A 21,614-nucleotide genomic window follows, 5' to 3' on the forward strand; every position below is an offset into this window, starting at 1 on the left:
CAGCCCTAGTCAGCCAGTAGTCTACTATCTTTATAGATTTGCTTTTGACATTTTACATTAACAGAATCATACAGTACGTGCCCTTTTGTCTGGTTTCTTTCATGGATCTTTTCCAAGATTCATCACATTTTGACTCCACAAAGGAACTATCCTGAATCAAACTGTACATGATTCCATTTACTCAACCCCCTTTAAAAAACATTGCTAACTGCTTTCTAACCTCATGGTACATTTCCTAGTTAACGTTCAAAGTTGTTATTTTCAAAAGTATGTTGGGAAGCTGTGCTACTGACTCAATTTGCCAGAGCACAACTGAGGCTTATCCTTGGCTGCAAGAATGAGTTGAAGATAAAGGAATGACCCCCTTTAACAATTTTCAGGTCAAAATTATTGTGGTCATGCTTTATGATAGGAAACCGGAGTTCTGAGTTCATTTGTTGGGATAGATCCAGATGACCTGCTCAGACAGGTTAAATCTGGCTTTTCCTAAGGGGACCCGACAGCTGACTTCTGGGCAGGTCACTCAGTTCCATTCAGTTGAAAACACACAGACACGGGGGAGATGTGCCGACCCACAAACACAGAGGGAGAAACTTGGACTTGTGTGTCTACAAGCCAAAGAACTTCAAGGAGAGTCATGGAACAGATCCTCAGAACTTTCAGAGAAAAACCGGCCCCTTGATTTTGGACTTCGGGCATCCAGAACTGAGAATAAATTTGTTCTGCACCACCAAAATTATAGTAATTTGGTACGGGAGCCCTAGGAAACTGATACATGAAATACCCCAATGCCTGAACCTGAAGCTCCCTGGCATAAGCCGGTGCTCAATAAAAGCTTATGGAGCAGACACTGGGGCAACCAGTCCTTAGGAAGGACTCGAATCTCTCCTTACCTTTGGGGGAACAAAACTGACTTTGAACTCACCTTTTCTTTTCTTTCTTGTTTCCCCAACCCAAATCTAGTGCCTTAGATTAGAAAGAAATCCATTTTCTACTCATGTTCTTCTACTATTCAATAAGCTTATGCCACATGAATGTCTAACTTGGCTATCTTTTTGGCTTTAAAGATACAGTCATGTACCACATCATAATGCTAGTTGCTTTTGTGTTTCAAAGATGTTTACACAAATGCAGAAACAAAATCTGAATGATAGTCTAAAAAGTAAATCTGGCCTCTAGTAGCTCAACAGTCCTGCTAGAATCCCCCACCCCCTCCCCAGCACACACACCCTTCCCCTTACCTGACAGAGCAACGTGAAACACAACGGGATGCTTTAAGTGTACATCATACATTTATTACCAACACCCTCTCAACTCCAAAATTGGGCACAGGGATTAAAAATAAAAATTCATTGCACTACTTAGTGTAAAGCATTACTAGTAACTTTCATAAAAAATGTACAAACTTTGTTAAAAATTTATCAAGCCTTCAAATGATTTGGTTACAGATATTTATAATACATACATTTAAAACTATGTTAACTGATACAATGGAATATTATTTGAGGAAATGACTCAGCATATGATTTAAAAAAAAAGGCACCCCTGTAAGCTTCTATAGTCTGAAACAACAGCAAAATGAGGTAACCCAATGTACCAACAGGGGGAACATAGCTTTCTAATGAAGGCCTGAAGATATCTATAAAAAATATTCTTGTGAGTTATAGATCTCATTCAAAGTATTTAAGAGGCCCAAATTTAAGAATCTTAACAAATCACATTCAAGAGAGTGTATAAAATCTAAATATGCTTCCCCATTTTTCAGATTTTTTCTCAAAAAAATTCAGGACAGAAAATCCTAATGAGATCTTGATACCTGGAGGCCTTGAATTTTTTTGTTCTGTTTGGGGGATGGTGGTGGCTGGCAAAAAAAAAAGGAGGGGTGGCAGGAGGAGTAGGGAGGAAAGAAAAAGAAATCAAAGATGGTAATTCACACCAACCCCCCCTCCAAAACAAAACTCCATAGCAGAATTAAGTTGGTAAAGCCGGTACTGTTTTAGGAGGGAAGAGGAAGAAGGCAACAAACTGTCATCTGCCCGCTATCCAGAGCACCGCCCATGGTGACAACTGCTGGGCACAAATAACTGTTCTTTCTTTCCCCAGCCACAGCGCTGCTCGCGTGGCCAGTCTAAGCTGGTTCAGAACACATGCACGTGTGCTCCCCAAATGTACTAACCACTGAACAAGCAAGTCTGCACACATCTCGTAAGAGCCCCATGCAAAAAAAAAGACATTTCCAAAGAGAGATCAGCCACAAGAGTGCAACGATTCAGGATTTTACCAAAATAGCCCCTGCTGCCTCCTTAAATTGCCAACTGCCTCTCATAATTTTACTGGAAAAGAGATGCTATGACAAGAATTCATCGTCAAGGGAAAGAAGAAAGAGCTACTTTTCCTAGTCATTAGTACAATGTGCCTTGTTAACTAGGTATCTATATAAATTAGAAAAAGTGCTTTACTTGCATGCTTCAATAAAATGAATACTGAGTGTAGTAGTGTTACGTTAGATCTGTACAGATATAAATTTTTTTTTGCAGCTATATAAAAGTCTATGTATAAGATGGGCTTTTGCCATTTTTAACATGATTTTTTAATAAAAAAAATAAAGATTAAACTATACGTGATTTGTAATGTAGCTAATTATTATGCCAATAATTTTGGTCTTTAACAAACTTTGTATTCATCAGGAATAGGTGGGGGAATCCTAATGATTTAGAAGTAATGTGTGCATTTTACCACTGTTTAGATGTATTTCTGATGCAATGACAAATACAGGGGCAAACAGAACGTATGCAAAATTCTATCTGTATGACTAGATAGAGGCAACAGTGTCTGGAGAAGGGCAAAATTGTGCTTCTGTGTAAATTGATTCACTGAACTCTAAGCTGTGATGAGCTTACGGAGACTCCGAGGGAAGGCAAGTAGCACGGCAGTATCAAGTAGTCAACGCTGTCCGAGCAGAAAACCGACACAGAGCCAAGTGAGAGCGGGGTGAGGCCCGCAGCAAATCACTGCGGTCCCGACTGGGCCATGCGGCTTGTGCCCCTGCAGAGCGAGGGCATCGACTGCAGGGAGAGGCAGGCAGTACGGACCGCACGGAGAATGGGAGAGAAACTAACACTGCTGGGGAGTGAATTCGAACAACCTGCATTACACGCAATGAATCTATTAAAAAAAACCCCACACAGCTAAGTACTGAAAGACTTCGGGTCATCTAAATGAAGGTCAACTCCTGTTTTACAGCATTATTTTTTTATACAAAAGTCAAATCTTCATTTATACTGCAAGTATTCTGGACTCCTGTTATTATATTAAATTTTTCTCAAAATAAAAAGAAAAGCAACAAACATCAAAGCACAACAGGCCTGAGGGACTCGGGCTGTCACCGCACTTGACCCGTCCTGGAAACGAGGGTTTCGGTGAGAAGCACATTTACTGAGAGAAGAACCAGACAACTTCCAGAATCGGAGCTTGGCAGAAGAATTCACACAAACAGAATACAGTTTTCTTAAAACAACTTAGTTGACTATGGGAGCTTAAACAAAGAACACATACCAGAAATCAAGCTGAGTTAGATAACAGATTTTGTTCTGGTGGAAGTCAAGGGAGTGAGACTTCACGGGACCAGTGGTATTCTTAGAAATATATTACTCAAATATCTTCAGAATAGACTACAAATCTAAACATTAAAAAAAAATCACAGGTACTTCCTGTAAAAAGCTTACTGGAAATGTAAAAGAAAAAACAAGAAAGTATTAACATTCGAATCACTGATTGAAATGCTAATATTGCTAACTGATGATGTATGATATTGCACCTTTTTTTTGGGAAACAGCAAGTTGGAGATTTTTTAAAAAGTTTTCACAACAGAATAAAAAAATTAGGTTCATGGAGTGAGAAATCTGTTACATTTTTTGTCGTAAGTGACCCACTTGGGACCACCAACAAAGAGAAGGTGACTACAGCTGCCTGAAGCAAAGGAAAAGGCTTTTCTCATTCCGTTCATGGGGAGGAAAGGGGACGGAGTATTCAATGCTCTTCATTGATGCACCCTTAACAATCAGTGTGCAACAGCAAACACAAGGGAAAAAACCAGTGTACAGTACTAGTGCTGTTTAAATAACACACCAGATTATACATTGCAGCATAATTAAAACTACACACACATTCTTGGTACATGCTGGTATATAGGATCTCATACACACGTAGCTACCATGCCCTCACACAAGTAGTTACACACTCTCTCTCACACAGAGATACACTTATCATCAACAACCACACGCTGCACTCACTCCCACTCACAGTTTCTGAAGGCTCTATATAAGGTAGATTGCTATATCATCTGGAGCTACCACTTTTTATAAAAGCACATGCTAAAAGATCACGTCCACTGTAATCTTGCAGCAACACTCGGAATGATCACACAAAAACCAGGGAATGTTAGTGCACACACAAAATTAAGCTAAAGAAAAAGTCTTTGGAGTTCCAATCACACGGTTAGTATAACAATCCCATAATTATGAAGACTAATTGTAAGCTTTTATAGTTGATTAAGTCACACAGTGCAAAGAAAGGTCCATTGACCCTTTTGGTAAAGGGAGGGCTGGAAGCCACACAGATTGAAGTTCAATGGCTAGTCCATATGTACACGTGATGAGGAACACCCAAACTGCGTTTGTGCTCTTAGGCTGGTCATTCTGAATCCCGATGCACTTCTGAGGCATCCGCTCGGCAAATTGGGCAAGTGCGATTTGCCTAAAACACAAAAGAGAAAACTTGGCTGAACTGTGACTCACACAATGTAACAGTAAGAGCAATGGAACTTTTTACTTTCCATATAGTTTTTAGATTGTTTTTTTTAAATGCAAAGTAATCATTTAATGTCTTTAAAAATATCCCATTAAACACCCCAAACTTAATTGCTTATGATTGATTTTTTGGTTCTATTTATTTATTCATAAAAACAGGCTGTGTTGTAAATATAGTCATTTCCACAGCACTGAATATTTTATATTTATTTTTTAAATAATTTTTAAAGATTTTATTCATTCATCTCTAGAGGGAAAGGGAGGGAGAGAAGGAGAGAAATATCCATGTATGGTTGCCTCTCATGGGTCCCCTGCTGGGAACTGGCCTGCAACCCAGGCATGTGCCCTGACTGGGACTCAAATCTGCGACCTTTTGCTTTGCAGGACTGATGTCCAACTCACCAAGCCAGGGTGAGGGCTACTTTTAAATTTTTCATAGATTTTTTTTAATGGGTCAGTTTCACCATAGAGACATTATCCATCATCAGTTGAGACAAATTTAATAAGCAGCTTAAAGAGCTCCATCTCAACAAATGGCACTACCATTTGCTGAGTTGCTAAAGCCAGCAATATAGGTATCACCTGCTCTCTTACTTTCTACAACCTATTATTCATCAAATATTTTCATTTCTTTATTACGATAATTTTCAAATCAGTCCTTTTCATTTAATTGCCACTATTTGTTCTCCATCTGGCTCAGAACATCTTTACTGCATCTACCTGTCTCTCAGGAAGTATTTCTTGTAGTCCACTCTCTAACCTGATGTGCCCAACCTGCAGCCCTGCAGGCTGCAATGCCGTCCAGGATGACTGTGAATGCAGCCCAACGCAAAGTCATAAATTTACTTAAAACGCTGAGGTTTTATGATTACACATCGCAATGTATTTACTGTGTGGCTCAAGACAACTCTTCTTCCAGTGTGGCCCAGAGACGCCACAAGATTGGACACCCCTGCATCTAAACAGTGACAAGTGATCTTTCTAAAACATGATCTCAACCCTAACCTTCCACATCGCTTTCAAGATCAAGTCCAAACTCTCTCACACTTCACAGTGACTTCACAGTAAGCCAGTCACTGGTTACATGTCCGCACACCTGTCTCTCATACTCTCACTATTGGCCATATGGAACCTGAAGTTTTCTAATTGTTCTCTGTTCTCAATGTCAAGGCTGACTATATTCCATGTTCTCTTTTCCTAAGAAGTCCAGACTCTTCTCCTTCAGGATTCAGTTTGAGCTAAACTAGGTACCTTTAATTTGTGCTCCTGTCTTCCTCACCAAAGTGTAGTTATCTAACCTAGTATCACCATCTCCTAATCAGAATACTTTAAAAAAAATCCCACAACGTAAAGCTATTTAAATTATTTTATTGCATTACATTTTTATTTTATTATAAAAAAGGGAAATTATAAGCCCCTGAAATAATTTTGTTAGGTATAACAAGTATCAGAATTTGTGTATTTGCCACCCCCCAACTATAAAGGAGAAAAGTGTCAGAATTAAATCAAAGCACTAGAGGTTTCTTTCCCATGTAAATCTCTGACAAAGGAGCTCCAGTAGAGTCCCCTTCTAAACTTTTAGAGGAAAATGGCTTAACAAGTCTAGGCCTTGCCCATACACACCATGACAAATTAGGACATGCTGATCATCAAGGCAAACAACGAATTTTCAGGTTTTACAAAATCACTCCCATGATGATGACTGTAGTTAATTTTGTTGGCCTTTTCTCTTCATTTTCAGAAATCATCCTGAAATTGCAGTTTGACGCTCCCTCCTTACCCTCCCTCCACCACCCACGGACACACTCCATGTGAAATGTACTCAACAGAGAAGAAAACCCAACGCTGCTCTCTTCACAGACGCCGTGACTTTACCTTAAGCCATTTGTCGACACACTTGGCATGGAACTCGTGGTTACAGGGTAAAACTCGAAGTAGCTGCCTTGACTCAAAATCACACATGCACACTACACACCTGGAAAGAACAAAAAGACCATGAGACCAAAGAACCAAGAGGTTTTCCACTGTTATGACTCCTGAAAACCACAAAAGCACTTACCGCCTCACCTATCAAAGTGTCATTTACATTTTAAGCAAAATAATAATAAAAAAATGTTGCTAAGACATTTAGTAAAAATATTTTTCTTTACTGAGATCATCAAGGAACTCTCTGGCTTAACATCCAAGCCAGTCTTAATACTGAAGGTACTATAATTTTCAACAAACGATGCTGGGATGACTCGACAGCAATGTTAAAAAAAAAAGTAAGCTGGACCGTACACCTCACAGTATACAAACATGAACTAAAAAAATGGATCAAAAGCTTAAATTGTAAAAGCTAAAAACTATTAAATTCTTAAAAGTGGAGTAAATATTTGTGACCTCAAAAGAGGCAATGGTTTCTTTGAGATGATAATAAAAGCATAAAAAACAACAAAAACAGATAGATAAATGGCACTTCAGCAAAATAAAATGAAACTGTGCTTCAAAAGACCCCATCAAGAACATGAAAAGATAACTCACAGAATGGGAGCTATTTTTGAAAATCAATTTTTGAAAATAAGTGGCTTGTATGTATAACATATAAATGACTTCTGTAATTCAAAATTTGAAAAAAATTTTTTTAATGGACAAAGGATGTGAACATTTTCCAAAAAATATATATATATATAAACAGCCAATAAAGTATAGTAAAAGAGCTCAAAATCATTAGCCATTTGGAAAATGGAAATCAAAACCTCAATGAGATACCACTTCATCCCACTAGGATGGCTGGATTCAGGAGACAGACAATAATAAGCGTTTATGAGGATGTGGATAAATTAAAACTTAACACTGTTGGTGGGATATAAAATGGTGTTGCCACTTTAGAAAAACCAGAAGTTCTCAAAAAACATAATCACCGTATGCTCCAGTACACCGAGATGCCTAAGGGAAACCAGGAGAGATCCACAGAAAAACTCTACACAGGCATGCCCCGCTTTTTGAAAGTTGGTGTTACACCACTTTGCTTTATTTAATTAAGACCTATCATTAGTATCTATTTTTGGTACTTGAAATGAGGAGGATTTTTGCTTTTACCAACAAACAAACAAACAAACAAACAAGAAGTGAAATGCAAAATTAGCGTTCAGTATTCGTTTTACAGCAAGCACCCCAAGGTGCAAGAATGGCCTCGCCATCTCCTTTCCTACCATCTCAGTATATCAGCCATAGCTTCAAACCATGTCTGTGAGCATCGGTGCTTTATCTGAATTTATTTTGTACTGTTAGCATGCTGTGTCCTAAGGTAACGGAAAAGTCTATGACAGCTTATAAGAAAGGATGCTTAATATAAAACTAGATGTAAGTGAGCATTTAGATCAGGGTGAACAAAATAGGGACATTGTATGTGTGCTAAACTTGTCTTCACCCACCATTCATACTATTTACATGCAGAGAAAGAACCTTGAAAGCTGCCGAAGTTACTATTGGTTCTGAAGAGCGGATACAATGGCAAGAGAAAAGGTGACGTACTGAAACCAAAGCAATTGTGACAGCTGACAGTTACATCACCCAGGAACTGAACAGGAAGCCCTTGCCTCAGATGTTGTGTATGACTGACAGTCCTGCAATGACTGCAGAGAGCACAGCTTCCACTCTGAAAGAGCACCTAAGGTTTGGGGCTGGTTTGCAGGATTTTTTGAGTGCCTACTAAGAAGTGTATGACAGAAAAATCTGTGAGGCTAAGCAGCGAAACATACTGTATTTCAAGCCTTCCACATTTCAGGCAGCCACAGCAGAGGACAAACCTTGACCTCAACATTGAGGCAGGTGACACAGAAGGTGTAGTTGATGACCTGCCTCCTCTGACAAAGTCGGACAACACCACATTAACAGATGGCTCCTCTTTGTCTCTCCTACACCCCAGTCTCCTGTACCTCCCACCCCAACCCCCTCAGCCCAACACACCCCTCCACCACCCCTCAGCCAGTTCCAGTGTGCTCCCAGGTGTCCCGATGCTGCTGGGTTATACTACACTGCACCTTCAGCATTCCTTTTACTGTACGTCAGCGTTAATTTAGGTTTTGGGTTTTTTGATATGATTTGGTAGGTTATTTTTTATGGACCTGCAGTCAAAAAAATTTTCCATGTAAATTAATGGTAACTGCTTCTTCACTTTATGCCATTTGGGCTTATGAAAGGTTTCACAGGACCACACTAATTTCAGAGCAAAGGAAATCTGCAGGAGAATGTTCACAGCAGTATTATTAACACTAGTCAACAAGTGCAAACGACCCAAATGTCCATCAACTGAGGAAAAAATAAACAATTTCTAGTGCATCCATACAATCGAATATTATTTGGTGACAAAAAGGAATAAAGTAGTAATACAAGTTTATTATATGATCCTATTAACGTGAAATGTCCAGAACAGGCAAACCTATAGAGATAAGAAAATTAGAGGGGGTTTGTGCCAGGGTGAAGAGGACCAGGGAGAAATGGGGACTGGCTGCTAACGGTGAGCAGAGTACCTTTTTGGGGTGATGAAAATGGTGTATTTTTGCTTGTGAAGAATGTTCCAAAACTCTGAATATACTAAGAACCACTATAAATGTGAATTATATCTCAGTAGAGTTGCTATAAAGGAGATACTAGAATAAGCAGAATCTTTAGGTAAAAACCTCAAATTTTACATGTATAAGATTTTAATCATGTATAGAATATTGTAGTTTGAATTAGAAACCATAAAATTGCTAGTCAACCTAATAATGCAGAACAGTACTGTCCGACAAGAACTTTCTGAAGTGACAGAAATGTTCTATATCTTCCAATACAGCATCTCTAGCTAGTGCTACTGAGAAATTGAACTTCTAACTTTATCTAAACAGCCCCATGTAACTAGCTGCTACCTAACTAGGCAACGCAGGCCCGGGGTGTGAAATAGGGGTTACCCACCGTTATCAAGTTGTCTTTGACCCTCAAGCTTTCATTTCATGAAGGCAGAGAGGGGGCCTAACATGGAGTGACGTCAGAAAACGCACTTACAAAGTCTGTTCTGACTGGTGGTTGTTAGGGTTGAACCGGTAGGAAGGAAGCTGCTCGATATCTGCTTTCGTCAGTCCTCGTGGCTTGGCCTCCCCCAGTCGCTCTGCCAGGTTTAAAAGGGCCTGTTGATGAAAAAGGAGACACATTTTTAATCTTTACAATTTTCTATTATAATTGTTTTATTAAAAACATTTATTTTGGGAAATTTTAAATATATACAAAAAAAGTGATGCAGCATAATGAACTTCCATATGTCCGTTAACCCAGGCACAACAATTCACAGCTACTGTTACTTCACTTATCACCATCTACTTCTAAACAGATTACTTTCAAACAAAACAAAAACATGGCATTTCACTGGTAAATAGTTCCGTATAGTTAAAACAGCCTGTCGCCTTCAGCAGTTTTGACATTCTGGGTTGGATAAAATTTTATCATGGGGTGAGATCATGAACACTGTAGGATGTTCAGCAGCATCTCTGGCCCCTACCTGCTAACTGCCAGGAACCACCCGCACCACCAGTTACAACAAACAAACATGCCTCCGGATGTTGCTAAATATCCTCTTGGGGACAAAACTGTTCCCAGGATGAGAACCACCATGCCAAAAAAATGAGAGGTTTTTTTTTAAAGCACAAAACCACAGTATCTTCACACCTAAGCAATTATTAATTCCTTAATATCAAATATCTGATTGTTTCAATTACTTTCAAAACACTTTTTAAAAGCTTTTTAAAAGCTTATTCAAATCAGGATCCAAATAAATCCATCTATTACCACTGCTTGCTGTGTCTCAAGTATCTTTTGCTGACTGAGCCTTACCCCACCCTGACCTGTTTCCTCGTCCCCTGTATTTCCTATAAAATGGAGGATTTGACTACTTTGATCATAGCTCATCACACCTAGTTGTTAAGTTAGCAGTCACTAATGAAATACTGCCTACATAATTCATTCATTAAAGATGGAAAAATGGTAATATTCTAATTCTATCATCCTTTCATTTATTAGATAAAATACTTCTACACTGAGTAATTGCCGCCCACCGAATTGCATTCAGTGGTATAATTTACATACAAAGTGCTGGATGGATAAGGCCACTGAGGTTTTTCACTTTTTGAAGTATCACTATGGACTCATGAATTTGAGCATACTTGGTATGTGAATGTATTGCAGCTACTGCACTTTCCAATTTTATACAAGGACCTCCTTTCTCCCAGTTTGCAACAGCAAATCATTCCCTCGCTCCACTGTACAACCGGGCAGGCCTGTGTGTTGCTTCCCTCTTACAGGCTGCCACAGGGCAGAGAGTGGGTGGCAAAGAAATGATGAGACAATGAGAGGCACAATTGATTTCTTGAAAAAAAAATCTCAGTAACTAATGCTGTGATAGCTACGTTCTAATGTGACCGATGGCACACGCGGCTTTCAGTACAGCTTCACCCGGAGACCTGGGTCACCTAAAATGTACTGCTCCTCCTCTGCGAACACGTGCGCCCCTAAGTCCTTCTAAATGCTAGGGTAACACATTGTTAAATGTAACTGGTACTGATTACAATTTGCATATAAAATTTATGACAGCTGATCTCTATTAAACATCTATTACATGTACTATAGGACACTTAGGTCAACTAATACAAGTATGGCAATTATATTCAATAAAATATGTTCATTAAGCCCTTATTGAATGGAAAATGTTATGATGATCAAACTCTCAACAAATGATATGACCCAGCAGACAAGACAACATGATTATTATGTGTGGTTTTATAAGGACAAAAAGGAGGGAGAAACTCACTAAGATGTGATAATGAACTAGAAACAGAAATGCCTTTCACAGAGGTGGTTTGATGGCTTTGCTTGAAAAGGTGGAAGAAGGGGGGACGCAATTGGGCAGAAGGAACAAAGGGTGCAAACGCATGCAGGCGGCACGTCCAGGGCAGGTTCAGAACCGGCGAGCACTCTGGCCGAGGGCGCGTCTCAGACGCGCACACAGCGATAAAACCGGAAAAGCAAGTGAGACTTTCTCAACTGGATTCAAGTGTGACTCTGCAGAAGATTAAACTGTTCAACCCAAAATACAGTTTAGAAAGGGATTCCAATACCAAATACAAACTTTTCTTCTTACACCAGATAGTACCACTGTTTCCCCCTTTGGTATGTATATAGTCTGTTTAATGAAGAGCTGTCCTTTCAGCGACATAATTTAAGACTTAATTTTGGTAGAGAATACCTAAGGACAGATAACTAACTCCTTTTCTTACTGCTCTGCACAAAAGTAACATAAACAGCGTTCTACAAACAACATCAGGAAATTACCACAGCCCTTTTCTCCCAAGAAATCCAGAAATGGAAGCCAAAGGACACTGCAGTGTGATCATATTTGTACAAAAAAAGGTGGCATAATGGCATTCTGAAAACTAGAGAAGAATTGAGCAGCTGGCCTGATCTCTTCTACATGCATTAAAAACAAACCAAAGGCACTTTAAAAGAGTGTGTGGGTGTCTGTGTGTGCCTCTCCTCTCCCTGTCCCTGGGGGGTCTGATTCACCTAAAAAAAAGTATTCCAGCACAGATGTTCTGACTAATGATGGTTTGGCTTATGACTTTTCCACTGTACAGTGATGTGAAAGCAACATGTGTCTAGTAGAAATGGCTAAGCTATGATGTTCAGTAGCTTAAATGCATGTCAACTGACGATATGCATTTCAACCTAACACTGGATTTATCATGATGTAACCCCACCATAAGCCAAGGAGCATCTGTGTTCATACTGTATAGAGACCGTGTGAGGCTGGGATGAGAAAGATAGCTGACAGTATCAAAACCAGGTCATACAGTCACTCATTCAACATATCCAAATTTGCCCTCCGACCCTGAGACTGCACCTCCTACTCATAACTTCAAATAATCAAACACCAACATCATCTAAGCCAGACTATGTCAACCTCTCGACCTACTGTCGCCTCCTGCCTTCTTCCTGGGCTATGGCAGTTTTTCGTAGAGCATCTTCTTTGGCAACCCTCCCACCCACACCCTTGACATTACCATAAACCATTCATTCAGTAATCAAATCCCGCTGATTCAAATGTTAAAAATGTCTTTGAATGTACTCTTTCTATCTGCAGTTCCCATAGTTCAAACTTGCATGATTTTATAATTTACTGCCTGACCTACACAGCTCTCCCCACCACCAACTTAACTTCTCTCATCTATTTCCATTATGCTACTAGCAAAATTGTGACTCTTAAAGGTAGAGATCTGATGCCATGAGCACCAAAAAAATTAGCGGCTCCTTCTTCTCACAGTTCAGAACTATGTCCATTCCCTAGCATGACACTCCCGAACCACCAGCTGAGCTTTCTAGTCAAATCTCAATTTGTCCCTTTCACCTTACCCACAGCCTGCATGCAGTTGCTCAAGAACATCCAGCACTTTCCTGTCTCAACCTTAGGCACAAGAAAGTTTCCCCAACTTTCAGGAAACGGCTCAAACACTCTGACTTCCACAAAATCTTTGAGAACATCTACTCATAATTCACTGTTTTCTCATTTACATTCTCTCACGGCAGTTGTATGTGATTCCGATAGAGCACCAGAAGTCGGTCTCGTTATGGGAGCAGTGTGGTACATGACAAAATATCCTTAAGAATGCCACACACTGTTTAAAACAGTTGTATTTTGAAATGTACATAGCATTTACCAAATAATGTTTAATTAGATGAATGAATTGAGAACAATTCTATTTATGCACACAATACTCCCCAAACTAATTCAAAGTTCGCCTACTAACCTCATAATTTTCTACTTCTCCATCTTCCACATCCAATTCAAAGCTGAAAGTTGGGCCTACTGCAGGTGGCACTGGAAGCATCGATCTGCAGAGACATAACCAACCACAGCATTGACACATTATTGCCGTCCTTCAGTGAATGGGGGAAAGGTCAGTGCTATAGGGGCAAGGAACGGTTAGGGCGCATCTGTGTCAAAAAACCGCCCTAACAAAAACTGACACAAAAAATATTCACAATAGTATAATGGGGCGTGTAAGAGAGGCAACTAACTGATGTTTCTCTCCCTCCCTTCCCCTCTCATTAAAAATAAATACAATCTTCAAAGTAGAAACTGACTTGCTGATTTTAAAATTTATATAGGTCACACAAAAGACATTAAAATCATTTTAGGAACTAAGATGGAAAACTTATTCTATCTGATTATAAAGTTTACAATAGAGCCAAAATGATCAAAATAGTGTGTGTATGTGTTTTAAATTTTTTCTTAATTAATGATTTTTTAGAGAGTGAGGAAGGAGGGGAGAGGGAGGGGGAAGAGAGAGAAACATTACCTCACCCACCCACACAGCAGGTGAGCAGAGGGCTAGGGAGTAAAGCTTCACTCGCATTACGACTGAGCATTACGACTGAGCGCTGCCTCGGTCTGCCCCACCCCGCCCCACCCCGCCCCACCCGTGGAAAAACTGTCCTCCGGGAAACCAGTTCCTGGTGCCAAAAAGGTTGGGGACCGCTGATGTCGAGAAGACATAGGATGGCAGAACCATTCCTCGGAGTTACGGGCTGAACAAACTACTCCTGCACTGCCTACTTCTTGACTTCATTACATGAGAGACGAACAAAGAACTATCACGTTTAATCCCTCCCTGCTTTTGTTACAAACTTAATCCTAACAGAGGATTAAAATTTAAAGCATAGACATAACTTCTCTTTATTTTCTTGAGAAAGCAGTGGCATCAAAAGCTGGATAACAGGAGAAGGTAGCAAGTGATGCCAGTTGTAAAAGTAGCAAAAATTGAAAACTTCTCTACCTTTAGATTGGGTAAACCTATTTTCTAGCTCACGAATTTCTTCTTCCCCCACTTCTCCCTCATCCTTGGCCCTTCTCTTTCTTTTACCCTTAAATAGTCCCATACCCCAACCCCTTAACATTAAATAAAAACAAATAACCAACACACTCTAAATCATATACCACATAAAAGGTACTCATAAAGGAGAGAGCACCTCAAGGATGTCCAAATTCAGAACTTATTAAAATCAGAAAGCACTCACAACACGTATGGTAGTAAGCTGGGATGGTAAGGGGGGGGTGGTATTGGCTGCTGGGATCGGTATCGACTGCGTCCTGCGAGCCTCCGAGGCATGAATGGAGGATAAGGCTGTAGGAAAAGAATAAATAAATTTAAGGACATCCTACTTTTATAAATACTTAACCAATCTCTTAAAAAAAAAACAAAACCCTGGAAAGTTCTTTACTGTTCAAGTGGTATTTAATATTTCTTAAATATTCCCATAGATGTAATGACTAGTTTAAAACATAGGTAATATTTTTAAATACAGTTTTCCAACCCAATGATTTCAACAATAAAGATTCCAAATACGCAGAGTTCACTGAAACAAAACTCAAAAGAAGTTATCAAAACAGATACATTAATAACAATGAATGAAAACTTACTACTCCAAAGGACACCTCTTGATGCAAAGGGTCGTGTGTTAAGAACTGCAAAGGAGCTGACGGAGGCAATGTTGGTGGATGGGCTGATGGAGGGTAAGTAAAACCCCCTACTGGAAGATGTTCTCCTAAGAGTTCCACTTCATTTTCTATCCTTTGCAGAGGCTGAGGAGGGTGGGGGGGAAAGCAAACTAATGTACTTCCAGTGTTTAGACAGACTGTGCTAGAATAATAAAAATATACCCTCCCTCAAGTATTTTTAAGGTCATGACTTTCTTGATGTTCACATTAACCTGAATTCATACATAACCTGGACATACAGACATAGTAAAAATCCTTCTGCCTTTAACTGAATTTCAGTATGTCTCTGAAATATGTCACTGAACATTTCCACTATCCATTAAAGGATACATTTCTTTTACTGTGTGAACCTTCTCTTAAAATGAGAAGAAAAGGTAAAAAGTCAGGGTAGTAAGCCAAGTACATGACACAACTTACCTACTCCCAGGATTTTCAGACACTTAACCCTTATGTTAAATGGAACGTGGTATATACCTGCTTTGAACTAAGAACCAGGGCTTAATGTGGTAAGACACACTAGGCACTACACTGCAGTTGAAGCTTATAGGCTTTGGCATTAGACAGACTCTTGGTGCGGTCAGTGACCACCCATTTGACTTTCATGTAAATTACTTAATCTGAATCTCAACACTATCATCTATAAAACTGACATGTTCCTAGCCTATTTCAAGAGTGTGCTTTAAACACTGAGACGATGCACAAAGTACCACACAGTGCTATGTAAAGCATATACCATGTGGGATTTTTAAAAAGTAGCTGACTGAGATATAATTCACATGACATAAAATTTACCCTCAGGGGTCCAACTCATTTTTGTTTATTAGCCACAATCTAGTTCCAGAACATTTCTCTCCACTCTTCCCACCCCAAACCCCAAGCCCATTAGTGGTCACGTCCACCACCCATTTCCCCTCAGTCCTCCCTAAGACCGGGACAACCACTAATCTGCCTTCCGTTTCTATACATTTGCCTATTCTGGACAATCCATACATACAGAATCACGTAATATTGTGGCTCTTTTATCTGGCTTCTTTCATTTAGCATAATGTTTTCAAGGTTCATCCATCTTGTAGTTTATCGATACTTTATTGCTTCTTTTGGCTGAATAAAAACCCACTGTATAGATACACTACGCTTTCTTCATCCATTCATCAGTTGACAGGTACATGCATTTCTATATTTTGGCTCTTAGGAACTGATGCTCCTATGAACATTTGTGTACACATTTTTGTGTTGACTATTTTCAACATATTCTTAAATGTTAACCTGACTCCCTCCCACAGTTAGAGAGCAGTAACACATTATTCAAATATAAGTAATTACTAACACTTTTAATTTGGGAGCTTATGTACGCTTGAGAGAAACTGAAAGTGCTGACACTACGCGATGCAAATGAACCCAAGTTCTGATCTGGCTATGTGACTGGACCTTTTAAATAAGTCCAAATGATGGTCAAATTGTTTTACCTCTGAATCCTAGATACTGGAAACTAAGGGACATCCTGACATAAATCTTGACCCAAGCCTAATAAAAGATTTTTCTTGTATAAGTAGTTTTAGCTTTTAGGATTAACTAAACTTCTGTCAAAATTGGCTTCTATAGTTTCAGGAAAGCAGTCAGGTAGGTTCACCCCTGCCTGTGACCCAGCATAAACCCTTAGTAAAGGATAGTTCGCCTCTGCTGGAATAGGCCATCAAGTTCCTTTTATCATAGGGCTGAAATTTTCCACTCTAACCATTTCTGTATGTTCTTTCTTCTATTCTTTTTTAATGCTTGATGGTTCAGAGGTTCACCTTGGCCTGTGCAACCGCCCCCCTCCCCAAACCAACAACTACCTGTGCCTTCTTTCTGTGCCCATCCTTCCACTTATCCAGTACTTACCTTCTCTATCCCCTAAATAACGTGCCTCTCAGATGTCCTCCAGTCCCAGGACAAATTAACTAGGTTAACATACTATCTCACCTACCTTTCCTGAGAACAAAGTGAAAAAAAAAACAAAAAAAACTGGCCTTTCTTTAAGGCCAGTTAAACAAACAGCTGAGGCTCAGAGGATTACTTTACTTACCTAAATAAGTATAAATATTATTCTAACAAGTATAACAATATTTTCATTGTATATTTTGTATTATTTTCATTTTCCATTTTAGAAATACATAAATGGAAAAAATAGAAAAGCTAACTTTTTCTTCACATTACTTCCCAAGAGATTACAGATATGAAGAACAAATTTAAATCAGACAAGTGACATAAGATAACTAGAAAAGTTTCAAAACCAAAATAATTCTAGATATGTTTACATATATTAATGTGTATGTTTAAGGATTTCTTCTTTTAAGAATCAGAAGAATGCCTAAATTACAATTTTTAAATGGTAACAACTTAATCTACCACATTAATCTGCCTTTTAGGTCTAAACATTCTGTGAAAAATTAAAGACATGAGTAAAGATACCTACCGATCGTGACTGCTGAGTCTGAAAAGGGACAAACTGGCCTGGTGGTGGCAAATGAGGAGGATGATGGGGAGAAAGGTGAGAAGGATGTAAAAGAAATGGATCACTGGAAATAAGGGGTGGGAACGCAGCATATGGTACTGGCAAGTGCTGAACCGAACATGCTTGTAGCATCTGTAAGAGAAATTATTTTCTGTTAAAAGTACCAGAATATACAATTACTTTAAAAAAACTATACAGTGAGATAGAAATGTCATTGCCATATTCCCCCCAAATCAGAGTGTTTTGGTAACCTATATTAACAACAAAACACTAGTGCATGTTTACACCTATTAGTAAAACACTGGTGACTAGTAATTATTCTGTATTTTACACAGCTCTTACAAGTCCGTCCCAACACCTAACTTCTACTTTAGCCTCATGAACACCCACGAGACGGGGAGGAAAGTAGAGGAACCTCTCTCTGCTTGGTTTAAGATACAGAAGATACACTGCTTTCCAAGAAGCTCTCTTTCTCAATCTTGTAGGATTTTTTTATTTCTGGATTTTTATATTTACAGGAAGCCAATTCTCAGTATTTGAAGTCTGCAGACCTAGCACACTGTTGCTGAGAAACCAAGCTTGGGCAAATCAACCTGACAAACTGGGTTGAGGTTTGCTTTAATTTCACATTCGGACAAAGGTGTTAGTTTCACATTAATAGACTTCATATTAATTTATATAATTAATACATAACATTACCATATTATTATTAATAGACTGTATTAGCAAAGTGCTTTACTTTGAAAACATTATTGATGTTAGACAAGTCATTTTAATCTCTTGGATTTTAGCAACATCATTTGTGAAATAAAGAGGCTGGGCTGGAGGTTAGTAGATCAAAAGATAAAACTCAAGTGTAAGGGGCAGAGGAAGAAGGTATGAATCCAGGTTCTCTCATACTGTCTCTAAGGCTTTAAGTGAGAAATTTACACTTCACCATTTACAAGATGGGGGTACCGTTTTCACCACAGGCTTCTTATTAAGAGGAATACACAGACCAAGCACTCACAGTGCTTGTTAACCCAGTAAGTGCTGAGACTATTACTGCTGATCACTAACCAGACTTTATTACTAACTAGTCCAATATCCTGTGTTGAATACTCTAAGGCCAACCTAAATTAAGATTAATTATAAACAGTGCTGATATATGAGGGAACATGCTTTGACCTTCAGGATATTCAAATATGTATAGTTCAAATAATGTAAAAATATATCAAAGTATAAAGCGAATTTCCTTAAACTGTTACTATAAGAAAGCTATTGAGAGAGCCGTTGCAACGTGATAGCCTTCTCTAGCTGGAAAAGAAGCTACAGAAGGCAATCTCTTAAATTTCTGTCACACACTTAGCCCATCTAAGAGCGCGCATGGACGTACCGGAGGAGGCACACTGCAGACGGGGAGGTGCTGCCCACTGAAAACCACAGAGCACCCGGGGACCTGCTGGGTACTGCACGCGGGGATGTGCTGGCCTGTGCAGAGTGGGATCCCGTGTGGTGCCACTGTTGTCACTGTGTAAGAAACAGGGACAGTGCCCTGGTGAAGCTATTAGGAAAGAAAAACACAATGTCAGAATTTTAGCCGTTTGGATAAAATATCAACAATTAAAAATCAAAGTCTGATCATTTATTGATTTTCCTCAGGTACACATATTTTCACAATGTACTTCACCAACAGTTTCAGCTAAACACTGTAACTGGGTAGAAAACCTGTCTGTCTCAAGAACAGTATGATACCCACAGAACTGGAACTAAATTTCCCCAAAAAACATTTCCTGAAAAGTCCTAGAAAATAATGAACTCTATTAACTTTTCTAGCCTGATGAAAATTTTTCTAAAGAGAAAAACTGGAAAAATGACAGCTCACATCTTTTAGTACCTGGCCACACCCTAAAGGACAAAAAATTGTTTCATTGCAATTACTGAAACAATAAAGAGTAGCATTTTAAAAAGTTAAACAGAAAACCACAAGACAGACTTCAAGTCAAGATGGAAGCCTAGGTAAACATGGCTCACCTCCTCGAACAACCACATCAAAATGACAACTATGGGACCACCATCACTCTGCACCGTCAGAAATGGGTATGAATGGAAATCTGAAAACTATGGGATTAAAGCAACCACAGCCGTTCCAGTACCTGGGAGATAAGTCCCAAATAACTTCTGGCTGTAAAAAACAGTGGAAAAAACTGCTGGGGTCCCAAGCACTTCCTCTCAAAGAACCCACACATGGACTTACTTACTCAGACTTACTCCCTCTGAGCTCCAGAACCGAAGTAGCAGCTTGAAAGGCACCAGTGGTATATAGGGAGGAAATCAAGTGTCTGGCATCAAGGTGAGAGCTGGGGGCAACTTTCTTCCAGACAGAAAGGCAAGCAGAGGCCCTTTTCTGAACCACAGAGCCAGCAGGCGGGTGCCCTATCTGAGACTCCATCAACCTGGCTAACACTGTTTCCCCTGCCCTGGAGATCCCCAGAGCCTCTGTCCCAACCAACTTATGGACCCACCAAAACTGTTAACAGTGGCTTTTCCGTATGAATGGCTGGTTTTGGCTCACAGCTTCACAACTTCCTAAATCTTCTCAAATAAGCAAAGGCAAGCAAGCCTTAGTGAGCCTATAGCCCCCATTCCTCTTGCTAAGTGACCCCAGGACCAGCACTAGCAGCAGCCAGCCTAGATTTACGGCTTGGCTTCTCCTGGGAACCTCCAAGCTCAGCACAAGTAACAGCCATCTCAGATTGCTCTATAGCTCATTCTGGATGGTCCTGGGCAGAACACAGGTTGGGGCTGACCTTCACCTGCACTACCTGGGAAACCTCAGGGCCAGAACACCCAGTGTACAGCTACAGGGTGGAGCACCCTGCCCCTGCACAGCTGATCCTCCACGGGGGGCAGATTTTGGTGGTCAGTGGTCACAGCCAATCCTTGCAGCTGACTGGCCTGGGTAAGTTCCTCCCATTGATCTGCCAACAGCAACCAAGGCTCAACTACAAGAGGAGGGTATATTCAGACCACCTGAAGAGCATACCTCAAGTACCCAGCTTGAGTGATAGGGGAGGCTGTGCCACTGGACCCTACAGGACACCTACTACATTAGGCCTCACTACCAAGACACAGAGTCAAAGCAGCTCTACCTAATACATAGAAACAAACGCAGGGAGGCTGCCAAAACAAGGAGACAAAGAAACATGGCCCAAATGAAAGAACAGATCAAAACTCCAGAAAAAGAACTAAACAAAATGGAGATAATCTCAGATGAAGAGATCAAAACATTTGTTCTAAGAATGCTCAAAGATCTTAGTGAGGACCTCAATAGCATAAAAAAGATCCAGTCAAAAACAAAGGATATATTAATTGAAATAAATTATTTTCAGGGAAACAACAGTAGAGTAGATGAAGACAAGAATGCAATCAATGATTTGGAACATAAGGAAGCAAAAAACCACCATCAGAAGAAGAAAGAAAATAAATAATAAACAAACAAAAAAACAAATAAAATGAGGACAGTGTAAGGAGCCTCTGGGACAACTTAAAGGGTCCCAACATTCGCATCGTAGGAGTGCCAGAAGAAGAAGAGAAAGAGCAAGAAATTGGAATTCTATTTGAAAAAATAAGAAAAGAAAACTTCCCTCATTTGGAGAAGGAAATAGATATGCAAGTCCAGGAAGCACAAAGGGTTCCAAACAAGATGAATGCAAAGAGGCCCACTCTAAAACACATCATGATCAAAATGCTCAAACTTAGGGAT

The 21,614-nt window shown here is 39.6% G+C and overlaps 1 protein-coding gene across 8 annotated transcripts in view; it reads right to left on the bottom strand.

Annotated features, from left to right (window-relative positions):
- Nucleotides 1–1,273: 1,273 nt before the first annotated feature.
- Nucleotides 1,274–21,614, bottom strand: part of RNF38 (ring finger protein 38) — a 125,299-nt gene continuing 104,958 nt past the window's right edge. For all 8 annotated transcript variants that reach the window (XM_037036173.1, XM_037036172.1, XM_037036171.1 and 5 more), the window contains 8 exons: nucleotides 19,245–19,412; nucleotides 17,831–18,001; nucleotides 15,298–15,459; nucleotides 14,895–15,001; nucleotides 13,625–13,709; nucleotides 9,837–9,958; nucleotides 6,684–6,783; nucleotides 1,274–4,755 (listed from right to left, as the gene is read on the bottom strand). In XM_037036173.1, the coding sequence (XP_036892068.1) occupies nucleotides 4,693–4,755; nucleotides 6,684–6,783; nucleotides 9,837–9,958; nucleotides 13,625–13,709; nucleotides 14,895–15,001; nucleotides 15,298–15,459; nucleotides 17,831–18,001; nucleotides 19,245–19,412 (978 nt within the window). In that variant the 3' untranslated portion in view covers nucleotides 1,274–4,692. The remainder of the gene's footprint in view (nucleotides 4,756–6,683; nucleotides 6,784–9,836; nucleotides 9,959–13,624; nucleotides 13,710–14,894; nucleotides 15,002–15,297; nucleotides 15,460–17,830; nucleotides 18,002–19,244; nucleotides 19,413–21,614) is intronic.

Source organism: Sturnira hondurensis, unplaced genomic scaffold (genome assembly GCF_014824575.4).
Source record: "Sturnira hondurensis isolate 20B ecotype Veracruz unplaced genomic scaffold, ASM1482457v3 Scaffold0022566, whole genome shotgun sequence".
NCBI classification, from domain to species: Eukaryota; Metazoa; Chordata; class Mammalia; order Chiroptera; family Phyllostomidae; genus Sturnira; species Sturnira hondurensis.